Here is a 19591-nt window from a genome sequence, read left to right on the forward strand (position 1 = left end):
TAACTTGCGCTCCACGGCTAACCTGGTCCGGCGCAGGTTATGTTCCAGGGAAGAGGTTGCAACTTGGACCAATCAGCTGTGAGCAAAGTGACACATGTCTGATGCGATAAAGTCACTCCACCTGTTTCTACTCCAAATTAAAGGTCACTACATAGCAAATGATTTTTAAAGTCAAAATCATCTGGCTTTTAGTAATGCTTATTTAGAATAATACATTTGTATGATTTAGATATCATTTATGTAATTATTATACCCTTAATCGATCACACATGTACAATTTTAGTTCATCAATTATTATTACGCAGAGTTTAAATGAATACATATATAAAGGTAATATAAATGACTAATAAAATAAAGTAGAACAAAATGACTACATGTGAGCTTAATTGTTCAATTCGCAACCCTGAGTTTGTTCAACTACCATCATGGTACAGGCCCCTAGTCAGTCAGCAAGCATTTTTAGTGTTCAGGATGATATGAGCAATTTTTACACAATTATTTCAATGTTTGTTTGACCTTTTATCTGCTGCAACAAATATACTTGTACAAGTAGCTGCTAATGACAGATGCAATATGCAGAGAAATTCAGAAATGCAATTAAATACAGCCCTAAAGGCATTACTTGCATGACTAGATGTCAATTAACAAGTTGGTGTCATTTGGGGGCAGAGACTACATCAGCTTTGCACATATAGAACTTTAGCCTCTGGATGTTTAATCTTAGGATAAGAGTGTGCTCTATTGACTGTGCTCTCAAAGTCCTTTTTCTTAATGCCTGGTTTTCCACTAAGTAATCCGCACTTCAGATTCCTGACACTTCTCAGTGCACCATGGGAGGCATATTCAAGTTCTTTATCAATAAGATAAGATATCTTATCAGATATTCTTTATCTGATATCTCTTTATCAGAGACCAAGTTGTGTAGTGATTAAAAGTTATTCTTAAATTAAAATATAAATATATATAAATCATTAAAAAAATATTAATTAACAGTTTACACAAACATTAAATGTATCATAACATGAAGTTTGGCAGGAGAATATTTACAATTTCTATCGCCCACACAATGTGGTCTCTGTGGTCAATGCCAGTGGTCATCATTACTAACCGTTGTGAATTAAAATTTAAAAGGAAAAGGAAAATTCCAAGTAATAAATATTTTAATTTAAAATATAAAAATTTAATTGAATTTAATTGAATTTAATTCAGAGCTCAAGATACTGTGTAGCCTAATAAAACTATAGAGAGAGGTCTGCTCTGAAATTTCAACCTTCTAACTTATTGGAAAGGCTATTTTTAAAGGTCAAAACAACTGCATTGTACAACTCTAAATATGCTTTTTTCAGTTTTTATACAGTACCATAGGTCAGTGAGGTGTAGAAATGTCCAAGGATCAGGAAACCAGAGAGTGTTTGAGGGCTAGTGTGAGATTTCAGCCTACTAGATTACTGAGAGAAGCATTACAAAGATCAGATCTGCGGTAGGCCTTGAGCTGAAAATATGCATTTTCAGCTCACTTTACAGCAGGGCAGAAAATCTGTAAAGAATATTTGAGTGTTTTAAGCCTTCCAGCTAGGAATGAGAAAGCATTTGTATTTGTATATTTCAACTGGAAGATGTTTAGATGAAAATTTAATTCACTTAGCCTATTCGTCACGTCTGCTATACTGTGTTTCTGTTTTAAAGTTTTCATGTCATTGTTTGCTGTTTGAAACTGACATTGTAATGGTCTTCAAGGTACATCACAGAACCTGACCTGATTCAAGTTTTACTGCATTCAACTGCATTCATGCTTATACAATTCATTCTATCAACATGTAGTTGTGAATGCTGCAAGTTCAAAGGGTTGAGTCATACTCAGAATGTTTTCCTTTTTAAAATTCATTATGAAGGCCATGCTTCACGGCTTCCAATTAATAGATACAATTCAAGTCAAAATGTCTTAATTTAAAAAAAAAAAAAAAAAAAGAGTAAAGCAGAAACATAATATGAACAGTATAAGTCGAGTTTTGTACATGCAATGATAAGATTTATTAGAAAAGAGTAAAAATATAGGCAATATCACCTCTTTTTTTTATTTTTTAATATCTGATACCACCTACCGCTACTAAATGACCAAGTTATACAATTTCTAAGGTAATTATAGCCATTTATTATTACATACAGTATATACTTGCTTTTTATATTAACAACATTTACAGAACATGATAAACCATTTAATAACTTTTAAATGGAACATCACTAAATGTGCATCATTCTCTATCATGATCTCTGGCAAACATGATTCTTTCTGTAAACGTGAGTGCTGTCTGTCTGTGACTACTTGCACTTTTCAGCATTTCTGCTCGTGTTCGGATGAATGAAAGGAAAATTAGTTCCTATATTCCATACTTAACGCTGTTAATTTCCACTTTGAAGTTTATAATACACAATATTCAGGTTAAATAAATATATAATAAAAATGCTAATAACATTTTAATGTCAAAATAACATAGATTTGTCTGCCCATAGGAAGTAGAGACTTGACTACATAGATGATTAAAGGAATTCAACTTAGTCTCATTGCACAGTTATCAGGCTCAGTTCTGCTGACCCTCTTTATGCAAGGTTATGTTACAGTAAAGTGTCAAATATTCAGTCCTTCAACAGTATTGGTAATTAACCTAATTACACATTAGGTTAACTACCAGTCTTCACTCTATTTTGAGCCAAAAATAGGAGGTTAGTATCTAGAATAATAATAAAGTAGGGATGCACCGATGTATCGGCTGCCGATATGTATTAATTTAAAACCATCGGCATATCGGCAAAAGCATGAAAAAGGCCGATACTGATGGTTTATTAATTAACTGCTTGAAGGCAATGAGTTGCATGTCTGTTGCATATTCAATGTTTTCTCTGGGTAAAATAATTAAATACTTACCAAAACAAAATGAAATCTGTACAAAATAAAATATAGTTTGTCAGCTGTAGTTCGGGGGTGGGGAAGTTGTAAATCACATGAGTGATTACTCAACATTCACGCGAGAAATGCGCGTTGAATAGGAGTCTCGTATTTATCGCACTGGACAATCAGCCGTTTTCCGTCGTTGAAGACGTGGGGTTTTGGAGGCTTGTTGAACACCTTGAGCCACGCTACTCCCTACCTAGTCGGCGATATTTTTCAGACGTGTGCCTGCCAGACATGTACAATGTTGTAGCTGCGCATATACACAAGCTCTTGGCCACTGATATTTCAGCCATCAGTTTTACAACCGACATTTGGAGCTCTGATGTACAGTAAGCCCTACCTGTATGCTCAGTCTCACTGGGCAATGGATTGATAAAGATTTCAAATTGCAAAAAATATTGCTGCACGCACAAGAATTTACGGGTTCACACACCGCAGAGGCGATCTCTTTAACATTCAACACAATGCTTGATACGTGGAAAATGGACAAATTCAAGGTCCGTGCAGACAATGCAAGAAACATTACAAAGGCATTGGATGTCAGTGATGTCGCGAGTTTATCCTGCATAGCACACACTTTACAATTAGCTGTCAACGAGGGCTTGTTATGTCAATGGAGCATATCACGGATAGTAGGCCACTTTAAGCATTCCCCTCTTGCGTACTCGCACTTACGCAGTGTCCAAATTCAGTTGGGAATGTAACCAAAAATTCTTCAGCAAGATGTTTCAACAAGGTGGAACAATACTTTTTATATGCTGAGAAGCCTCTTGGATCAAAAGCAAGCCATTGTGGCTTATAGTGCAGATTATGTTCTGCCTGTGACATTAACTGCCCACTGTGTCTATTCTTTACCCATTTGAGCAACTAACAAGGGAGATGATTGCATCTGGAGCATCTGCAGCGGATGTGATTCCATCAATTGTTGCGCTAAAGCGGCTACTGAGCAAGGACCTTGAAACTTACCAGGGAGTAAAAATCACACAAAAAAAATTAAATTAAAGAAATATTGGATAGCAAAAATCACCTCTGAAGGTTATCATGTTGTCTTATTGTATTTTTTTTTTATCTTACTTTGTGCCTCTCTTATAATGTTGGTCAGATGAATGTTAAATGGATCCAATCCATGTTCAGTGAAAATAATTTGGTGCAGTAATAAACTAGCTAGTAATGCATAGTATTGTATGCAAGTGACAAATATCGGTATCGGCCAGTAGTTTGTTGAAATCGGTATTTAACAAAAAAAAATCCTATCGGTGCATCCCTATAATAAAGGGCTCAGCTGGGCATGGAGAAAAGGCACAGCTGCATAGAAGAAGAAAATTGATACACGCACCAATTTAATTTAGAGATATTGTAATAAAATGAGGATTTTGTTAAAAAAGTATGTATTCAGTAGTTCAGTCCTGTTCAGAACTGTGACAGAAAATTTCTAAAAACCCTCCAAACAAATCGTGTAGGCCTAGTATTTATATTACTATAACGTGTATATGAAATATTATGACTAGGGATGTCAATTTTCAGTTTTCAGGAATATTAATAATCAATTTCAATTCAAATTAATGATTGTTAAAGTTAAAAGTGATGTAAGATTTTTTTTTATGTTAAAATACGTTCTTAAACCAGTTTATTGTTCATTGTCTACTATTACTATACCATTCTTGGGTTTGTATCCCTCAATAGTATAAACATTGAGCCTCCAGGCACCATCAAAACACTGAGAGCGGCCCGCTCAGATCCGTCAATCTCTTTCCAGCTGGGCATGGCTATTGTAGCAGGCTGAGCCAGAGGGTGTTTAGCCGGTGTGGGACCATGGCTGATGTGTTACATGGGAAAACACATTCAGCTTCGGTTATAGAAGTGCAAACCAAAATTTGCTGCATTTAGACCTTTTATTAAACAAGTCATGAAAACATCAAAGTGAACGGGCATTGTGATGCAACGCGCTACAATGGATGCTTCAATACCATACCACAATGCACCCGTTCAGAGAGACAAATTGTATTAGTTTATAATGTTTATTTTGATGTGTCCAGTGTAGACCGTCTCAAACAGTCGTGGCACGTCATGTCAAAAATGCGCTTGGTGCAGAAACGTTATTATAAGCAAGATGCCCGCGTTTGCTCTGGACAGAGTGTTTGCTTACAACACAGCTAAAATTATTCCTAATGTGTTGGACCTTTTATTAAAAGTAGCCTGCTTGAGACATGCAGACATGCTTGTGATATAGTTGGGAGAGGCGGAATGGGTGAAAGGGCATGTAAGGGGCATTTGAAAGGTTGTTTGAAAATATGCTTTATTCTTGTAATTTTGCAAGGTGCCATTAGTGTCATAGAAGTTTAATACATCACCTTTATCTTGGTTAAAGAAGTTACTGCTCACCACTGGAATGCCAATTTTCTTCACTTCTTGTCTGTTATAAGTGCTGTGGTGTCTGTTAACAGACACTGGAGGCACACAAATAGTGCTCTTCACATGAAGTGCACCAGTCTATTAAAGGTAGGGTAGGCAATTGCGGAGAGGCTAGCAATAGCAAGTTAGCTTTGAAAGTATGAGATCCCACCCTCCCTTCAAAGTGTCTTGAAAGCCTCACCTCCTCCAAAACACATGAATGCACACAGCAGATTCTGCAAAGTGTTACGAGAGACAGCGTTAAATTACCTAATTTCTCAAAGCACATAACATTACAATAATAATGATTGCAAAAAAAACTTACAGAGCTCTTACTTGTACCACCTGACTGCTGCAGATTCATTTCGGCGTTGATAGTGTTGACATAGAAACGCATCAATCCAAGTCTGAGGACGTGAACAGCTCCGGGTAGAACGTCGCGGGTTGCCATTTTGTAATTACTGTTATGACATGCTGTTAGCACTACATAAGCTCATTGTTTTGATTCAGGAGGTACTGTAAAGGCGACTGCTGTTTGGTTTTGGGGCTATTTGTCTACAACTCTGCATAGCCTTACGGAACGCGCTGATGATGTGTGATGTTTGCGTGAACAGGGTGTGCAGAGTTATGGAAATAAATATGTTGACTGGCAGTGAAATGCAATGATTGGACGAACATTTTTTGGTCCTGAGACTTCAGCAGAAAATATATGTACATGTTTTAATATTTGAACCACTGCTATCAGGATGTGAAGAGAGTTTCAACCAGTATAACAAAAAGTGTTTCTAAAACAAATTGCCTGCCAATGTTTCTGAGCCATGCACTCTATCAGACTCCAAAAGCAAACAACAAACAGTGATAATATACCCTCACTATGTGCTTTAGTAAGGAAATACTGTATATCCTAACTTTTATCTCCATACTGAAATCTCTGTTGGCTATGATAGTGATTCATCTTTTCTGAATCGTCAAAATAGCAGGATGCCATGATTCCAGAGACTGTAGTATACACAGTGAGTTTTTAAAAGCTTAGCTTAAATGTATGCTATAAACAAATAGTGCCCATAAAAGGCTGTTGAGAATGTATTTTCAATTGAAACGGAGTGGAAAGCTTGGACCCGGTACTGGTGGTATTAGTTACATCACAACTTAACAAGCAGGGCCCGGTTTCCCAAAGCGTTCTTATCTCTAAGTAGTTCTTAACCTATTCCTTAACCTCTCTCTTAACCTTATGGCACGATTCCCGAAACGTTCGTTCGCTAAGTATATCTTCTGTAAGTCACACTTTCGTAAGGTTGGTCTGGACCACTCTTAGCTTTACCTTATCACTGTTGCAGGTCTATATGAATATAATTCTGAAGTTTTAATACACCCAGACAGTATTAAATTAGGCTAATTCAAGTGTTTTCATGCAAAGAACAAAATTGTCATTACACTGATTGTTGTTAGATTTTTAATTATATTATTATACAATATTATTAATTTAATTAAACGCTCTTTTAAAGGCCAGTGAAAGCATAGGCTACTGTCAGTTAAGTCCTATTCGGACGCTAATATTGTTTCTCATGGGCTCGTCCGGTATTTTAAACATTTACAGGGGTATGTCGGTGATTTTAGTGCCGTCCGAATCCATAATATCAGTGTTTTTCTCACCCAACCCGCGTAAAAATCCCTGGCCAAATTAGTACCTTCTGTTTTTTGACAAACAGGTCGCGTGGTAATTTAATTGCCGTCTGAATCCACATCTCTGAGTTTACAAGAGATTCAAAATTCACGGTTTAAATCCTTTTTGATCACTGCCGAGCACCATACACAAGATGTAAACTTTTATTACTGAAATGCTGGAAAGTATTTACAAGAACAATATTTCATCGCAGCTCCACCTCAGCGAACAAAAATGGGAAAGAGAAGAAGGCACGTACATTTTTGAAAAGGTTATTGTGGCAGCAATATATGTTACAATTTTAAAATATGTAGGTAAGGCTATTATAGGCTATTATAGTTTGGATTATTTTTTATAATATCCAATAATCATAATAAATTGCAATTTCAACTATTTCTGAAGTGCTTCATTTATAAAGATCACCGCTTTCTCACATAAACAGCCCCTGCACGAGAGAATACTTGATTTTCGAGCCATCGATATCAAACAATTCAGCACCATCGCCACGGACAGCGCCGGGTAACGTCGCACGTAAGAAGGTATATCTTAAGCAGCTTCCTAAGGTATGGTTCGGGGAACACACTTAGGAACATAAACAACTTTGGTAAGATATATCTTTCGAGCTTTCTTAGCGCGCTAAGAGTGAGCGTTATCGGGAAACCGGGCCCTGATTTCTCCTTCTGCTCATCTGAACACGAGCAAAGATGCTTAAAGACACACAGACAGCGCTGACCTCTGACATCTCACTCACAGTGCTTATTCAAACAGAGAAGTGCTTATTAGAAATGACAGAGAGGCAGAATAACATTGTCACCATAAATAATGCTGAAGTGCTTGTTGCCATGTTATTCCTTAGACATGTTCACAGTGTTTGTAGTGCCCATTATGTTACTTGCGGATTAATTTTTTCAATCAAGGCAAGGGTGCACGTTTCACATTATACAGTAAATGCAGCGTGCAAGGTGTAACTGTATATAATGCATAAGTTGCCTTGTTGTGATGTTGGAAGGGGAGTGTCAAACACTGATCTATAATATAGATAATGTCAAATAATATGTATAATCTATATAGAGAGAGATCAGTGAGCAGAAAATAAGTCAGTAGCGAATTATAATGATTGATTTGGCAAGTTATTTTAATTTTATATGCTGCATTTCAATCATTTCAATGGTTTTATGTAGGAAAAATCTGTAAAGTTAGTCATCCGAACTCGGTTTGCTTTATGTAAAAACATTTAGTTTTGTTCAAATGTATGAATAAGTGATATCAATTTATATCAACAATTTTCAGCATTTTGAGTGCAGATGTAGTTATTTGGGTTAATTGTTGTTTTGACTTCCATGTTATGTATCCGACTTGTTATCCATGGTATGTGTGACGCCTTAATAATGAATGCCTGACTTTCACAGGAAAACATAACTATGTTACGAGGTGGCGATTTTATATGAATTTGTTCGATGTGAATCATACACAAATGTACGATTATTAGAAAAAAGTAAGCATGAAGGTCCACCCCTAACCCCACCCCTAAACATACCGTGATTGGAACGTAAGAAGATCATATGAAAATGTAAGAATGAGATCGTACGAATACATACAAATTACCCACCAATTTGCCAAAATGTAAAATAGTTACGGATTACCATGAGATTGTGTTGGGCTAACGGTGTCATGCTAACCAGCAAAACCTTGATCCCATGGCAAAAGCTCAGAATTAATATTCCTTGAAGAAAAAAAAAGGTTTGATTGTATTTTGCTTTTTAATTAGAAAGCATGTGTCTATAATCAAAAACTAAGCCTGATGCAGTTAAGTAAATTCTTGGTATTGGTTCCCCAGGTAGCTGTTCTGAACTGGTGTACTCAGAACTCCAGTTTGGAGAAGCAAAATAAGTGTTTATTCACAATGTCCCACCTGAGAGCAGAATGCCAGTGTGACTGGTATCTGGTGGTGACATTACGTCAGCTGGGAATCCGTTGCACGCAACAGATCAGATAGAGCAAACAGGAAATTTTCCATGGTACCTTCATATGCATTGATTCCTATGTTCTTCTGACGTCCAGGAACTTGTTTCTGTCCTATAGGGAAGACTTTAAAAGGTACAGACCCACTGGGTGCAATAAGTCTCTCATTCATTATTTAACAGATCGGATGATGACACCTTAGAAATTAGATAAGCTGTATGATATGCTCAGGGACTGCTTTAACAAACTTATTTCCTCCTGAGTCCTGGAGCCCTTGTTTGTGTTTAAGCTCCTGCGCTGTAACATTGCCGTTGCCCGGTAATTGATGTTTGTGCCTCCTCTGTGTGCAGGTATTGAGTTTGCAGAGTACTAAGTGAGAAACAATGACAGTTGGTGCTCGAAAAAATTTGCCTTTCCAATCTTTGTCACTTATTTCTTTAAAAGTCTTAACTTTTCTATTAATAAGTTTTGCCCATATAACAGTACAGCATCTGCTCCTTGCTGTTGCTCGTTTGTTCTTGTTCTTTGATATGGTTTTGGCTCACCGCTCACACTGTGTGATGTAAAAGCATTCGCCACAAGCATAGCTTTCTGAGTTTCAGGCTTCCTTTGAGGGATGTTATCTGGGCTCGGTTAAAGCAAACTGTGTTCCATGGCTGACCATCAGCCACACTTTAAAAAATAAATAAGCTTTGACCAAAAGAGAATTTCTAATCAAGAAGTTAGGAGGCTTCAATTACCTGATTAAAGGGCTTGGAGGAATGTAATGGCATTGTGAACAGCTTGATAAAACTGTTATTTTCAATTTCTGCAAATAATATTCACATTTTACTCTCTTTGAAAGAACTAAAAGTCCACCAAAAGTAGAAAAGAAGTGCAGTACTGTGCAAATGATGCTGTAAATAGGATATTTGCAATCACCATGAATAATATTTATCACTGAAAGGTGCCTTCAAAGCAGTACACTTTCAAGGTAATTTGCAGGTAGGTTTTTGAGCTGAGCATTTTAGAAACTTTCTCATGCTTCATCTATGGATTTTGGCTGGCATTTTTTCCTCACTTGCTTCAGTCTCTTCGTGTAATTCCAGGCTGACTCGACGAGGTTGAGATCAGGGCTCTGTGTGGGTCATACCATCTGTTGCAGTACTTGTTCTACAAAAATCTTATGACAATATTTGGAGGTTTGGATTTGCTTATTTCCTACTGAAACACTAAAGCAGCATTTTTTTAATGAAGCATCTAATATTCCCAAGCTGTGTGGTTCTGGTGTGGCAACCGGAGCCACTGGAGAGCACCATCACGGATCAGTGTGGATTTTAATGGGTTGTTGAGTCCATAATTAAAGAAATCAATAAGAGCAAAGTCTGGAAGGTCAGTGAAATTAGCAATACCTAGGAAGTCCTGGATGTGGTCCTAATAAATATATATATATATATATTTATATATATATACACTTCATTCATGTCAACGAGGGAGTTCCCTGACGAAGGTGGACTAGACGAACTGCTGGATCCATGGTATATATGGGTCTTACTCGGTTGCTGGATCTGTACATGGTGAGGTTTCTGTTACAAACTGTTCCAAGACTTAAGTGAAGATCCAAATGCAGTATTTATTAGGCTAGGACAGTCCAGAATCGTAATCAAAACACAGGCAAACAATCCAAATAAACAACAAGGCAGGAAACACAGGCAAAAAGTGAGATCCAAGAGACAGAGAATCCAAAAACCAAGATACACAAAATCAGCAATAACACTCAGAGATGCAATGTAACAACAACAAACAACAACTGAAGCACAGAGGTTTAAATAGACAGGTTAAAAGGGGCTGACGAGGGACAGGTGTTGGTGATTTGATGTCATGGGGATGTCATCTATCTATCTATCTATCTATCTATCTATCTATCTATCTATCTATCTATCTATCTATCTATCTATCTATCTATCTATCTATCTATCTATCTATCTATCTATCTATCTATCTATCTATCTATCTATCTATCTATCCTGTGTTCCCTCTTAGTTATAAAGCTTAACAGAAATGCTGATAATCCCTGATACATGTAAGCCATTTCCCCTCTTCCACTCTGGATTATTGCTTTACTGAAGAAATCCCATGCTACAGACACAGGTTATTAAGGAAACCTAAATTGCCTCACTGGAGGGGAGAGCAGCTCAGTGACTAGTTCATTTAAATTGAGTTTATATCATTAGGACAGATTAAACACTAAAGACCCTTTATCCAACCGTAATCATTATCTGTTTGTTTTGATGCTCAAATGGGTGTGCGTGACTCTCACTAAACATTGTCATGCAATGTTCCCTATGATACAAAAGACACAAATCAACAAGGAAGTATAGTAGCAACAAAAAGTTTGTAGCTTTACCTGGATACAAGGATTTCTGCTCCAGTAGTTTTTCATTATTTGTCAGAAGCTGTATATCATCAATTCCCTTACTTCCAAATGTTTTAAAGTGCCCAACAATAGGGGTGAAAATTCGGAATAACAAAATGTTATCAAAACTTTCCACAAATCAGCGGGAGACCGTCTTCTGACAGCGAGAGAAAATAAGTGGAAACACAACCTGCTTGACCCTGACTACTGTATGTAAAAGGTCTGTGTTACACTTAACCCCGCGTTAGGTTGTGCCCAAAACAACAAATCGAGCACAGTAAAATGCCAAACTCAACTGGGATGTACCAGATGACAGGGTTTATTTAATCATGCTCTATGAAGCAAAACATTGTTCTTCAGATTGGCTTATATTGTTTACATGTGTTTTATAATGTAATAATGGTATGGTAACAATAAATACTTGAACACGGTCTCCTAGAAACAAGTTTTCTTTCAGTGTTGTCACTCTGCTGCATGCAAATGGACTGTAACTAATTGTGTTTAACCACTGAAACACTCTGTCTTAGAATATGTATTTTTGCTTGAAGGGGCATTATACTTGCTGTCTGTCAGATGTCAAAACATCTGGCAAAAGAAGAACTTAAGTCACAGTAATTATTATCAGGATGTCAGAGCCTTTCACAGAAGAACAACAAAACGACAGCAGTGGGACCAGATTGTGCTGTTGCCCAGAGGACGTCTCAAATATTATAACCCTTTTATGTTATTGTCTAATGAGAATAGACTCGTCAGTGCATGTAATGCTGTTTTAACTCAACGTTGTAGCAAAGTGAGCAAGCAAGCAAAGAGCAAAACAACAAACTTGACTTTTAGGTCGAAGAAAAACTAAATCTTACTGAGTATTCCATTCAATTGATTTGTGAAGAACTTCTAAATATGCTTATTATTCTAAAGCAGCTTTACAAAAAATAGTGGCAAGGAAAAACTCCTTTAGATGTTTGAGAAGACGAGAAATAAATAAATAAATAAATGCAAATTATGTAATGCAGCCACATAGTACATGAAAATATTGAATAGTTTGTTGCTTAATTAAATATGAATACAATGACTAAAACAATAGGAATCCATGCAAAATGCATTTATTTTTATTAAACCAGAGAACAAACAATTTGAGTTCAAGGTCTATGGGAGAACATAAAATGTGAAGGAAAACAGGATTTGAGATCCACAGATACTGACATATTCATGCTGCATCTGTACATTAAGGCTTTGTAATTAGTAGGGGGGCGTATATTGATTTAATGGGGATGGTAATTTAGCTGGCAGTGACTCACACAATTTCTTTTGTGTGCTGGTGATTGTGCGGATTGCAGCTGCTACAGTATTATATTAGAACACACTTATCATTCATTTACTCTTTGAATGGGGAGAGGTGAATAGGTAAATAGGTATTTAGGCCCTCAGCCTGTGAAGTGTCTGTGGAGCTGATGTTTTTTTCTGATGCCGCAGTGAATGTGCATCCATTCTTTAAATGGATAGGTTTGTCAAACGCCTGTGACTTTTATTTCAAGAGTTTCTGAACAGTCTAGTTGAAATGTAGACTGTAGACCACTTTAGACCTTCAAGATAATCATGAAATATGTCTCCCTTAAATGTAATTTTTTTTTCTTGTAATTAATTTTTTTCATTTCAAATTTTATTTTGTTTCTCGTAAAAGTGATTTTATGTCTCACACCTTCATTTCTCATTTTAAATCTCACAATGTGATTTTTTTTATCATAATTACCTATTTTTTTACGCTGACGCTGAAATGTGTTTCCATAGTTGTGTGAAGTATTTGTTTTTCTATATATATATATATATATATATATATATATATATATATATCAGTGCGGGCTCGGCAAAAGTGCGCATCGAGGGCACATATCGACCGCAAAGGGGCGCTCACAAGCACCCTTCTGAGGCCTAAAATGACAAATGGGACACCCTACGGTCTCATGGACTTAACGGACACGCGCACGTGGCAGCCATTGTAAGTCCACAAGACCGAAAGTTCATATGAAGTGTGCCATTTGGGACAGGGCCTTGCTTTGGATCATCAAAAGCTGACATTGTATGGTCTGGGTTAGCTTATAGCTTCCTGGTCATGACATCCTGTCATGCCATTGGACTGATTTCACACGTGCTTCAGGACTCAATCCTTGACGCAGCGTGAGTGACGCTAAATAAAAGACTTTAAATAAGTTAAATAAAAGACACATACTGCCAGAGACTTCTTTACAGAGGCAATATGTAAAGTGAGCTCTTACTTACCGTTAGACCCGGCAGGGCATTTAAATCATTCTCTGGTTAATGTCAGTATGACCAGGCGGCTGAAAGCACATAAAACAGACAAGGTAAGAAAGCAGAGGTCAAATCAATAGAAAGTGGTTATGGAGTCTTTTCAGGCTTTCAGCTGTTGAGAGACAGCTGCCAAATTCCAAATTCCCTGCGGGCTGGACTGTCCGTCGTATTCAGTGGCTGAGGATTGAGCTTGGCACAGAAGTGGCTGATGGATTTACAAGAGAACTCAGACTTAAAGGGCATCTATTATGCAAAATTCACTTTTACATGGCGTTTGAACATAAATGTGTGGTGGTAGTTTGTGTACATAACCACCCAATAATGATGAAAATCCACCCAGTGCTTTTTTTTAAATCCCCATAAATCATAAGCACTGACTCAGAACAAACAGTTCTCAGGCCCTGTCCCAAATGGCGCACTTCATGCGGACTTTCGGTCTCGTGGACTTGAATTGCGCGTGCTCGCTGAGTCTACGAGTCCGTAGGCCGTCCCATTCAGCATTTTACCGCTCTGAAGTGTGCTCAGCAGCGCCCCCTTTGTACCCTTGAAGCGGTCTTCCGCGAAGCCCGCATAGAAGCAGGCTCCACGCACTTTAACTACCCAGGAATCCTTGCGAAAGGCCAATCAGACAACAGATGGGAGGAGATTTCACTGACGGATAATTGTTGACATGGCTGAGAAGAAAATATTACGTTTTTTATGACCTAAATGTACATTTTACCAGTTGTTACCTACAGTTTATACAAACATTATGGTCATCGACCAGTGGTTGATGTCTCAAACATAATAATAGCGTGTTTAATAATACGATCGTGTTATGATTCATTAAATAAATAGTACCGAATGTCAGGGCTTTACTGAGTCATATTTAAACATAGTATGAATATTGACACCTGTAAATTGAAAAAATTATGTTTAAATTATGTTTTAAAATTGTAATCTTAGTTCAAATGGAACATTATGTAGCCTATTATTATGTACAACTGTATACATCATTTAAATAAGCATGATATATCTATTGTTTAATGCCCAGGTGATATGCACAATATCAAAATATAGAACTGTAAAATTAGGATGTGTAGTTGACATGCAGATAAGACATCAGAGCGCAAAAATGTGATTTCTCCTGTCCAACAACAACCAGGCCGTTATTTCCGGCGTGCCGATCGAGTCTGTCCCAAAAATACCTCTCAATGCGCCCTCGTGGACTCGCGCCAAGGGCCCTATAGGTCTGCACTACATGACGTCACCAAAGTGCGGACTCTGAGGAAGTCCACAAGTCCGGAGTGTGCCATTTGGGACAGGGCCTCAGATTCAGGGCAATGTGACGTACTTTTGCACAAGCCCCGCCCACGACTGTTGACGGACACTGCAGTTTTAGCGTAGACCCGCCCCGAGTGAGCTGTACACAGCCATTGTCATAGCAGCTGTAGACAAGAATGTCTCCTAAGCGATTGAGGTGTTTTGTTGTTGGATGTATGAACATAGCAGTCTTCATTTACTCTCGTTGTTACTTGAGGATGGATCTGTACAACTGTTCTTACAGGCCAGCTTACAGTCTCCGGAGCGATAGGCCCAAAGTTACCGATCATGACAGAAATGAAAGTGAGAGCGCACACTTTATGACAGCTCAAGTCGTTTTACGGATATAAAGTTTACCAGTTTATTAAGCACCCACTGAAAAGGTGTGTATATATTTGTTTACTGTTAGTTGTAACAAGTGTTTTGTGTAGGCTACTTCACTGTGGATGTTGATGATAATGAAAGGGGGAGAGAGAGAGAGTTTATGTATAAGACTTTAATGTGCACTTCTTATACTGTGTTTATTAAGCTCTTACAGTGATTCTCTGGAGTAAAACTAACACTTCATCTTTTGTGTGATGTACAATAAACTTCATTGAACTCATCAGTATATGTTTGGCCATCATTCGGATGCGGTCTGCTACAACAGGCTTGTACTAATAGTGGATAAAAGCAAGATGAAAAATAATTAAACTAGACTATACCTGTTCTATCTCCATACAGCATATATTCTCTGGCTCTGTAGGCATTATTGTTCGACTCCGGGACAAAATGAACACCGCTACTGATACGCTACTCATATGTTTGTTTCTGGTGGTTCCGTTTTGTCCTGATTAGTCACTAGCTTGTTCTCTTGGTTACTGATTACGTTCACCTGTCAATCATTATATCTCCATGTGTATTTAAGCCCTTAGTTCATTCTGGTATTGTCTTTATTTCATGTGGTTGTGTGTTGTTTTCACCTGTGATCTGTGTCTGTGTCTGTGTCTGTGTCTGTGTCTGTGTCTGTGTCTGTGTCTGTGTCTGTGTCTGTGTCTGTGTCTGTGTCTGTCTTTGTGGCTTAATAAAGCATTTGTTTGGGTTTTCATGCATTGTGTGATTACTTGAACCACCAGTATGTGACACTTTACAGAACATTCCATAAGAATCACCTGGACATTTATGTGAACAGCATGATTCAGTAAGATGTACTCATAAAATGGTAAGAATTGACTGGAAGTTATTCATCAACGTGGGATGGAATTATTAATTAATATGTATGGGAGAGAATGAATGATGATATTGCAAAGCATTTGTATCTATGTTATCATTTTTGTTGTGTAGATTTGAAAATCATGCTTCTCCCCATTATTGTTGAATCATGGAAGCTACACCAGATATTTTGCCAAGAATCTCTTATTTATTATTTGTATACATGTATCAGACAGAGAGAAACAGGCAACAATAAGGCTACATGAGAGGTGGTCTTCATTCCAGATTTCTCTGTTCCTCATTTATCTATCCCCTTACCCCATCATGCCAGCTGACAATGGTTTCTCTGTGTTTCTCCTCCCTCACCCCCTAACAGTGAGATTGAGCTTATAGGTACAGTAAGATTGAGCTTATATATACCACTCTGTGACTAACAACTTCCTTGTAAGGTAGAAAAACATGTTGCTTATGTTTAAAAATGGAACGTATACCTTGTGCTTAAACATGGCACAATACACATTCCATATTAAGAAACTATTCCTCAGTGTATACATTTGTTGTACATTTGCATCAGTTGAGAAATATTCCTTTCCTTGTAAAGAACATGCCAACTAGCTCTCCTCCCTGTCTCCTCCCTGTGTCAACTGATTATGAATACTAATAAAGAATAATAATACAGATAAAATTAATAAAGAAAAATAATAATAAAAAATATCATTAAACACAAAATAGTCTTAAAACTGCATAACATAAATCAAACTTAAGGCAATCAAAATTAAGGTAACATCTTTTTATTGTCAAATTAAAAGAGACCAGCCTCATTTGAAAGTGATTGCAAGTGATAAAACTAACATAACATTTCTGCAACACTCTTTTATTTTCATTTTCGCTATTATAAGTGACCCAGCAGGATCATGCACAAGGGATGTAAAAAACAGTCTCTGTACAGGGATCTCTTTTTGAAATCGTTTTTGCAAGTCAGTTTAGACAGGCTGAAAAAAAAAATTGAGTGTAAAAGCTGATAAAGAGGTTACTGCAAGGTTTTAAGAGATGCTTGTCACTGTCAAGACTGCAGACAAACTCTGCTACTCTCTCTATCACTCACAGAAGAATAAAGAAAGACTCTACATCTTAACTTTACACTGAGGCATCTCTCACGAGCAAGCAAGGTCAAATGTCTTTTCTTTCCTCTATTTTTTTGTCTTTGCTGAGAGAGATGATTGTGTGGGTTTGTGTTGTTTTGTGCAGGAGTGTCAGCGGAGCAGGCCTGTGCAAGACAGGCAGAGGAAAACTTAACAGAAGATGAGGAAGAGCCGGAGCGTTCTAACTGTGTCACCTAATGAGGTGAGTAAGTTCTGGGAATATGGAATCACATATTTTCAAAAATGACAGCTTTTAATTTGTCATGGGGGCCGTAACCGGGGGGCTCCATTACAGACAATTTCGCATTGGGTGAGATCACCCTAGCCTACGAGGCACACGGTCAAGTTCTGCCTCTAGGCATTAGGGCTCATTCTACCGGCACGACCACCTCGCTGTTTTTCTTATCAGTGCAAAATTACTCAGTCAATCAGTGCAAAATTACTCAATCGATTACTCAGTCGATTTTACTCAGTCTAAGTCAATCGACTTACTCAGTCGATTTTTAACAGATAAGTGTTATACATCATTTGAAACTGTTAAGTGTCTACTTTGGGGGCGGCAGTGGTTCAGTGGTTCATGTAGGTTGTCTACAAACTGGAAGGTTGGTGGTTCAATCACCGGTTCCACCTGACCAAGTGTCGAGGTGTCCATGAGCAAGACACCTAACCCCAGCTGCTCCCGACGAGCTGGATGGCACCTGGCATGGCTGACACCGCCGTCGGTGTATGAATGAGTGAATGAATGGGTGAATGTGAGGCAATATGTAAAGCGCTTTGGTGGCCATGGGTCTGCTGAAAGCGCTATATAAATGCAGTCCATTTACCATTTACTTTTATTTTTATTTTTATACACTCATAATAAAAACAAAATGTTGTGCTTTTCGCAAAAAGAATAAAACAAACATGATGCGGGTTCTGCCATCTCTCTCTCTCTCTCTCAGTGAAGTCCATTCTGAAGAAAACAAACTGTAACTGCCTCACAGACATGAGAGATGTCTTTAGAAAGCTTGAAGTATCCACTTTTAATATCAAAAACAACTATTCTTTGTTTATGTAATCCGTATGAAACCAATGCGAGGTTAAGTTTCTCAAGTCTTGCTTTATCATTCTGGGATGTAGAAAGGATGGCACACTCGCAGAAGCACTTCGTGCAAGGTGGAATTTATTTACAGTGCCAATAAGAAGACAGTCCACAATGAAGTATATATACAGCTGTTCCGCCAGGGATAACTTTTTGGAGAAAAAAGGATGGACGATGGATGGAGTTTTGGTGGGTCCCCCTGCCGCTGCGACAGCACAGCTCCCACACCAGTTGGTCTGCCTCGTTCTGGGAGTAGATGAGGATAATGTGAATGCAGATGATCACGAAACGATGGAGGTGCTCCCGGAACACCTCATTCATGAAGGCCTAGAACACGGAGGGTGAGTTGGACTGCCTGTACGGCATGACCCCGATATTCATAGTGCCCTGATGGTGTTATGAAAAAAGTCTTCCCCCCCCCCCCCCCCCCCCCAACTTGGTTAAGATAGTAGCACCTTTCAGCATTTCGGGAGTTGCTGGGACCAGAGGAAGGTTTGTACATGACAGTTTGTTTGTTGAGAGATCCTTTTTTACCTTGAAGAAGAAGCTGGAAGTGGCAGGGGATGTAGAGGGGCGGATGTATCCCTGGCGAAGAGCCTCTTCTACATATTCCTCCATGGCCTTTTATTCAGGAATGAATAATGAGCACACTCTTCATTTAGGCAGGGTGGCACCAGGCAGTAATTCGATTGTGCACTCCTGTGGCCGATGAGGTAGTAAAAGCATGGCTTGTTGTTTTCTGAACACGTCCTGGATTCCTCATATTCCAAAGGAATCTCGACCTCGTGATGTTTCTCTGGACTTTCAGCTGTGGTTGCTTGGAGGAACACATTGGATGAATCAGCTGCTGATTTGATTTGGGTAGGAAGTTTCAAACAGGAATTAAAGCAGTCCTCACCCCACAAGAGAATATCGCCAGTGGTCCAGGAAATATGAGGGGCATGTTGTTGTAACCAGGGGCTTCCCAAGATGATATCGGCTGTTGATCCATCCAGTACCATCAATTATATTGTTTCAGAGTGAGTTACTCCGATGCGGAGCATGAGGGACGGAGTGCAGCGAGTTGCCCTGGGTAAGTGAGTCACTTGCCTAGGATAGAATGAACTTTCAATTTCTTCTGACAAGGGATATTCAGGATTTGGAAGCGGTCGATGAAGTTTCTTGAAATGAAATTTCCCGCAGAGCCCGAGTCAATAAGGGCCTTTGCTGA

At 38.3% G+C, this 19591-nt stretch overlaps 1 protein-coding gene across 1 annotated transcript in view; it reads left to right on the forward strand.

Moving 5' to 3' along the window:
• The window catches only part of pde4ba (phosphodiesterase 4B, cAMP-specific a), a 160154-nt gene that overhangs the window by 15099 nt on the left and 125464 nt on the right, over positions 1 to 19591 (forward strand). The window contains exon 2 of the mRNA XM_084128311.1: positions 17407 to 17502. Within this exon, the coding sequence (XP_083984437.1) occupies positions 17461 to 17502 (42 nt within the window). The 5' untranslated portion in view covers positions 17407 to 17460. The remainder of the gene's footprint in view (positions 1 to 17406; positions 17503 to 19591) is intronic.

This window comes from Abramis brama, assembly GCF_963993115.1.
Source record: "Abramis brama genome assembly, chromosome: 11".
NCBI lineage: Eukaryota > Metazoa > Chordata > Actinopteri > Cypriniformes > Leuciscidae > Abramis > Abramis brama.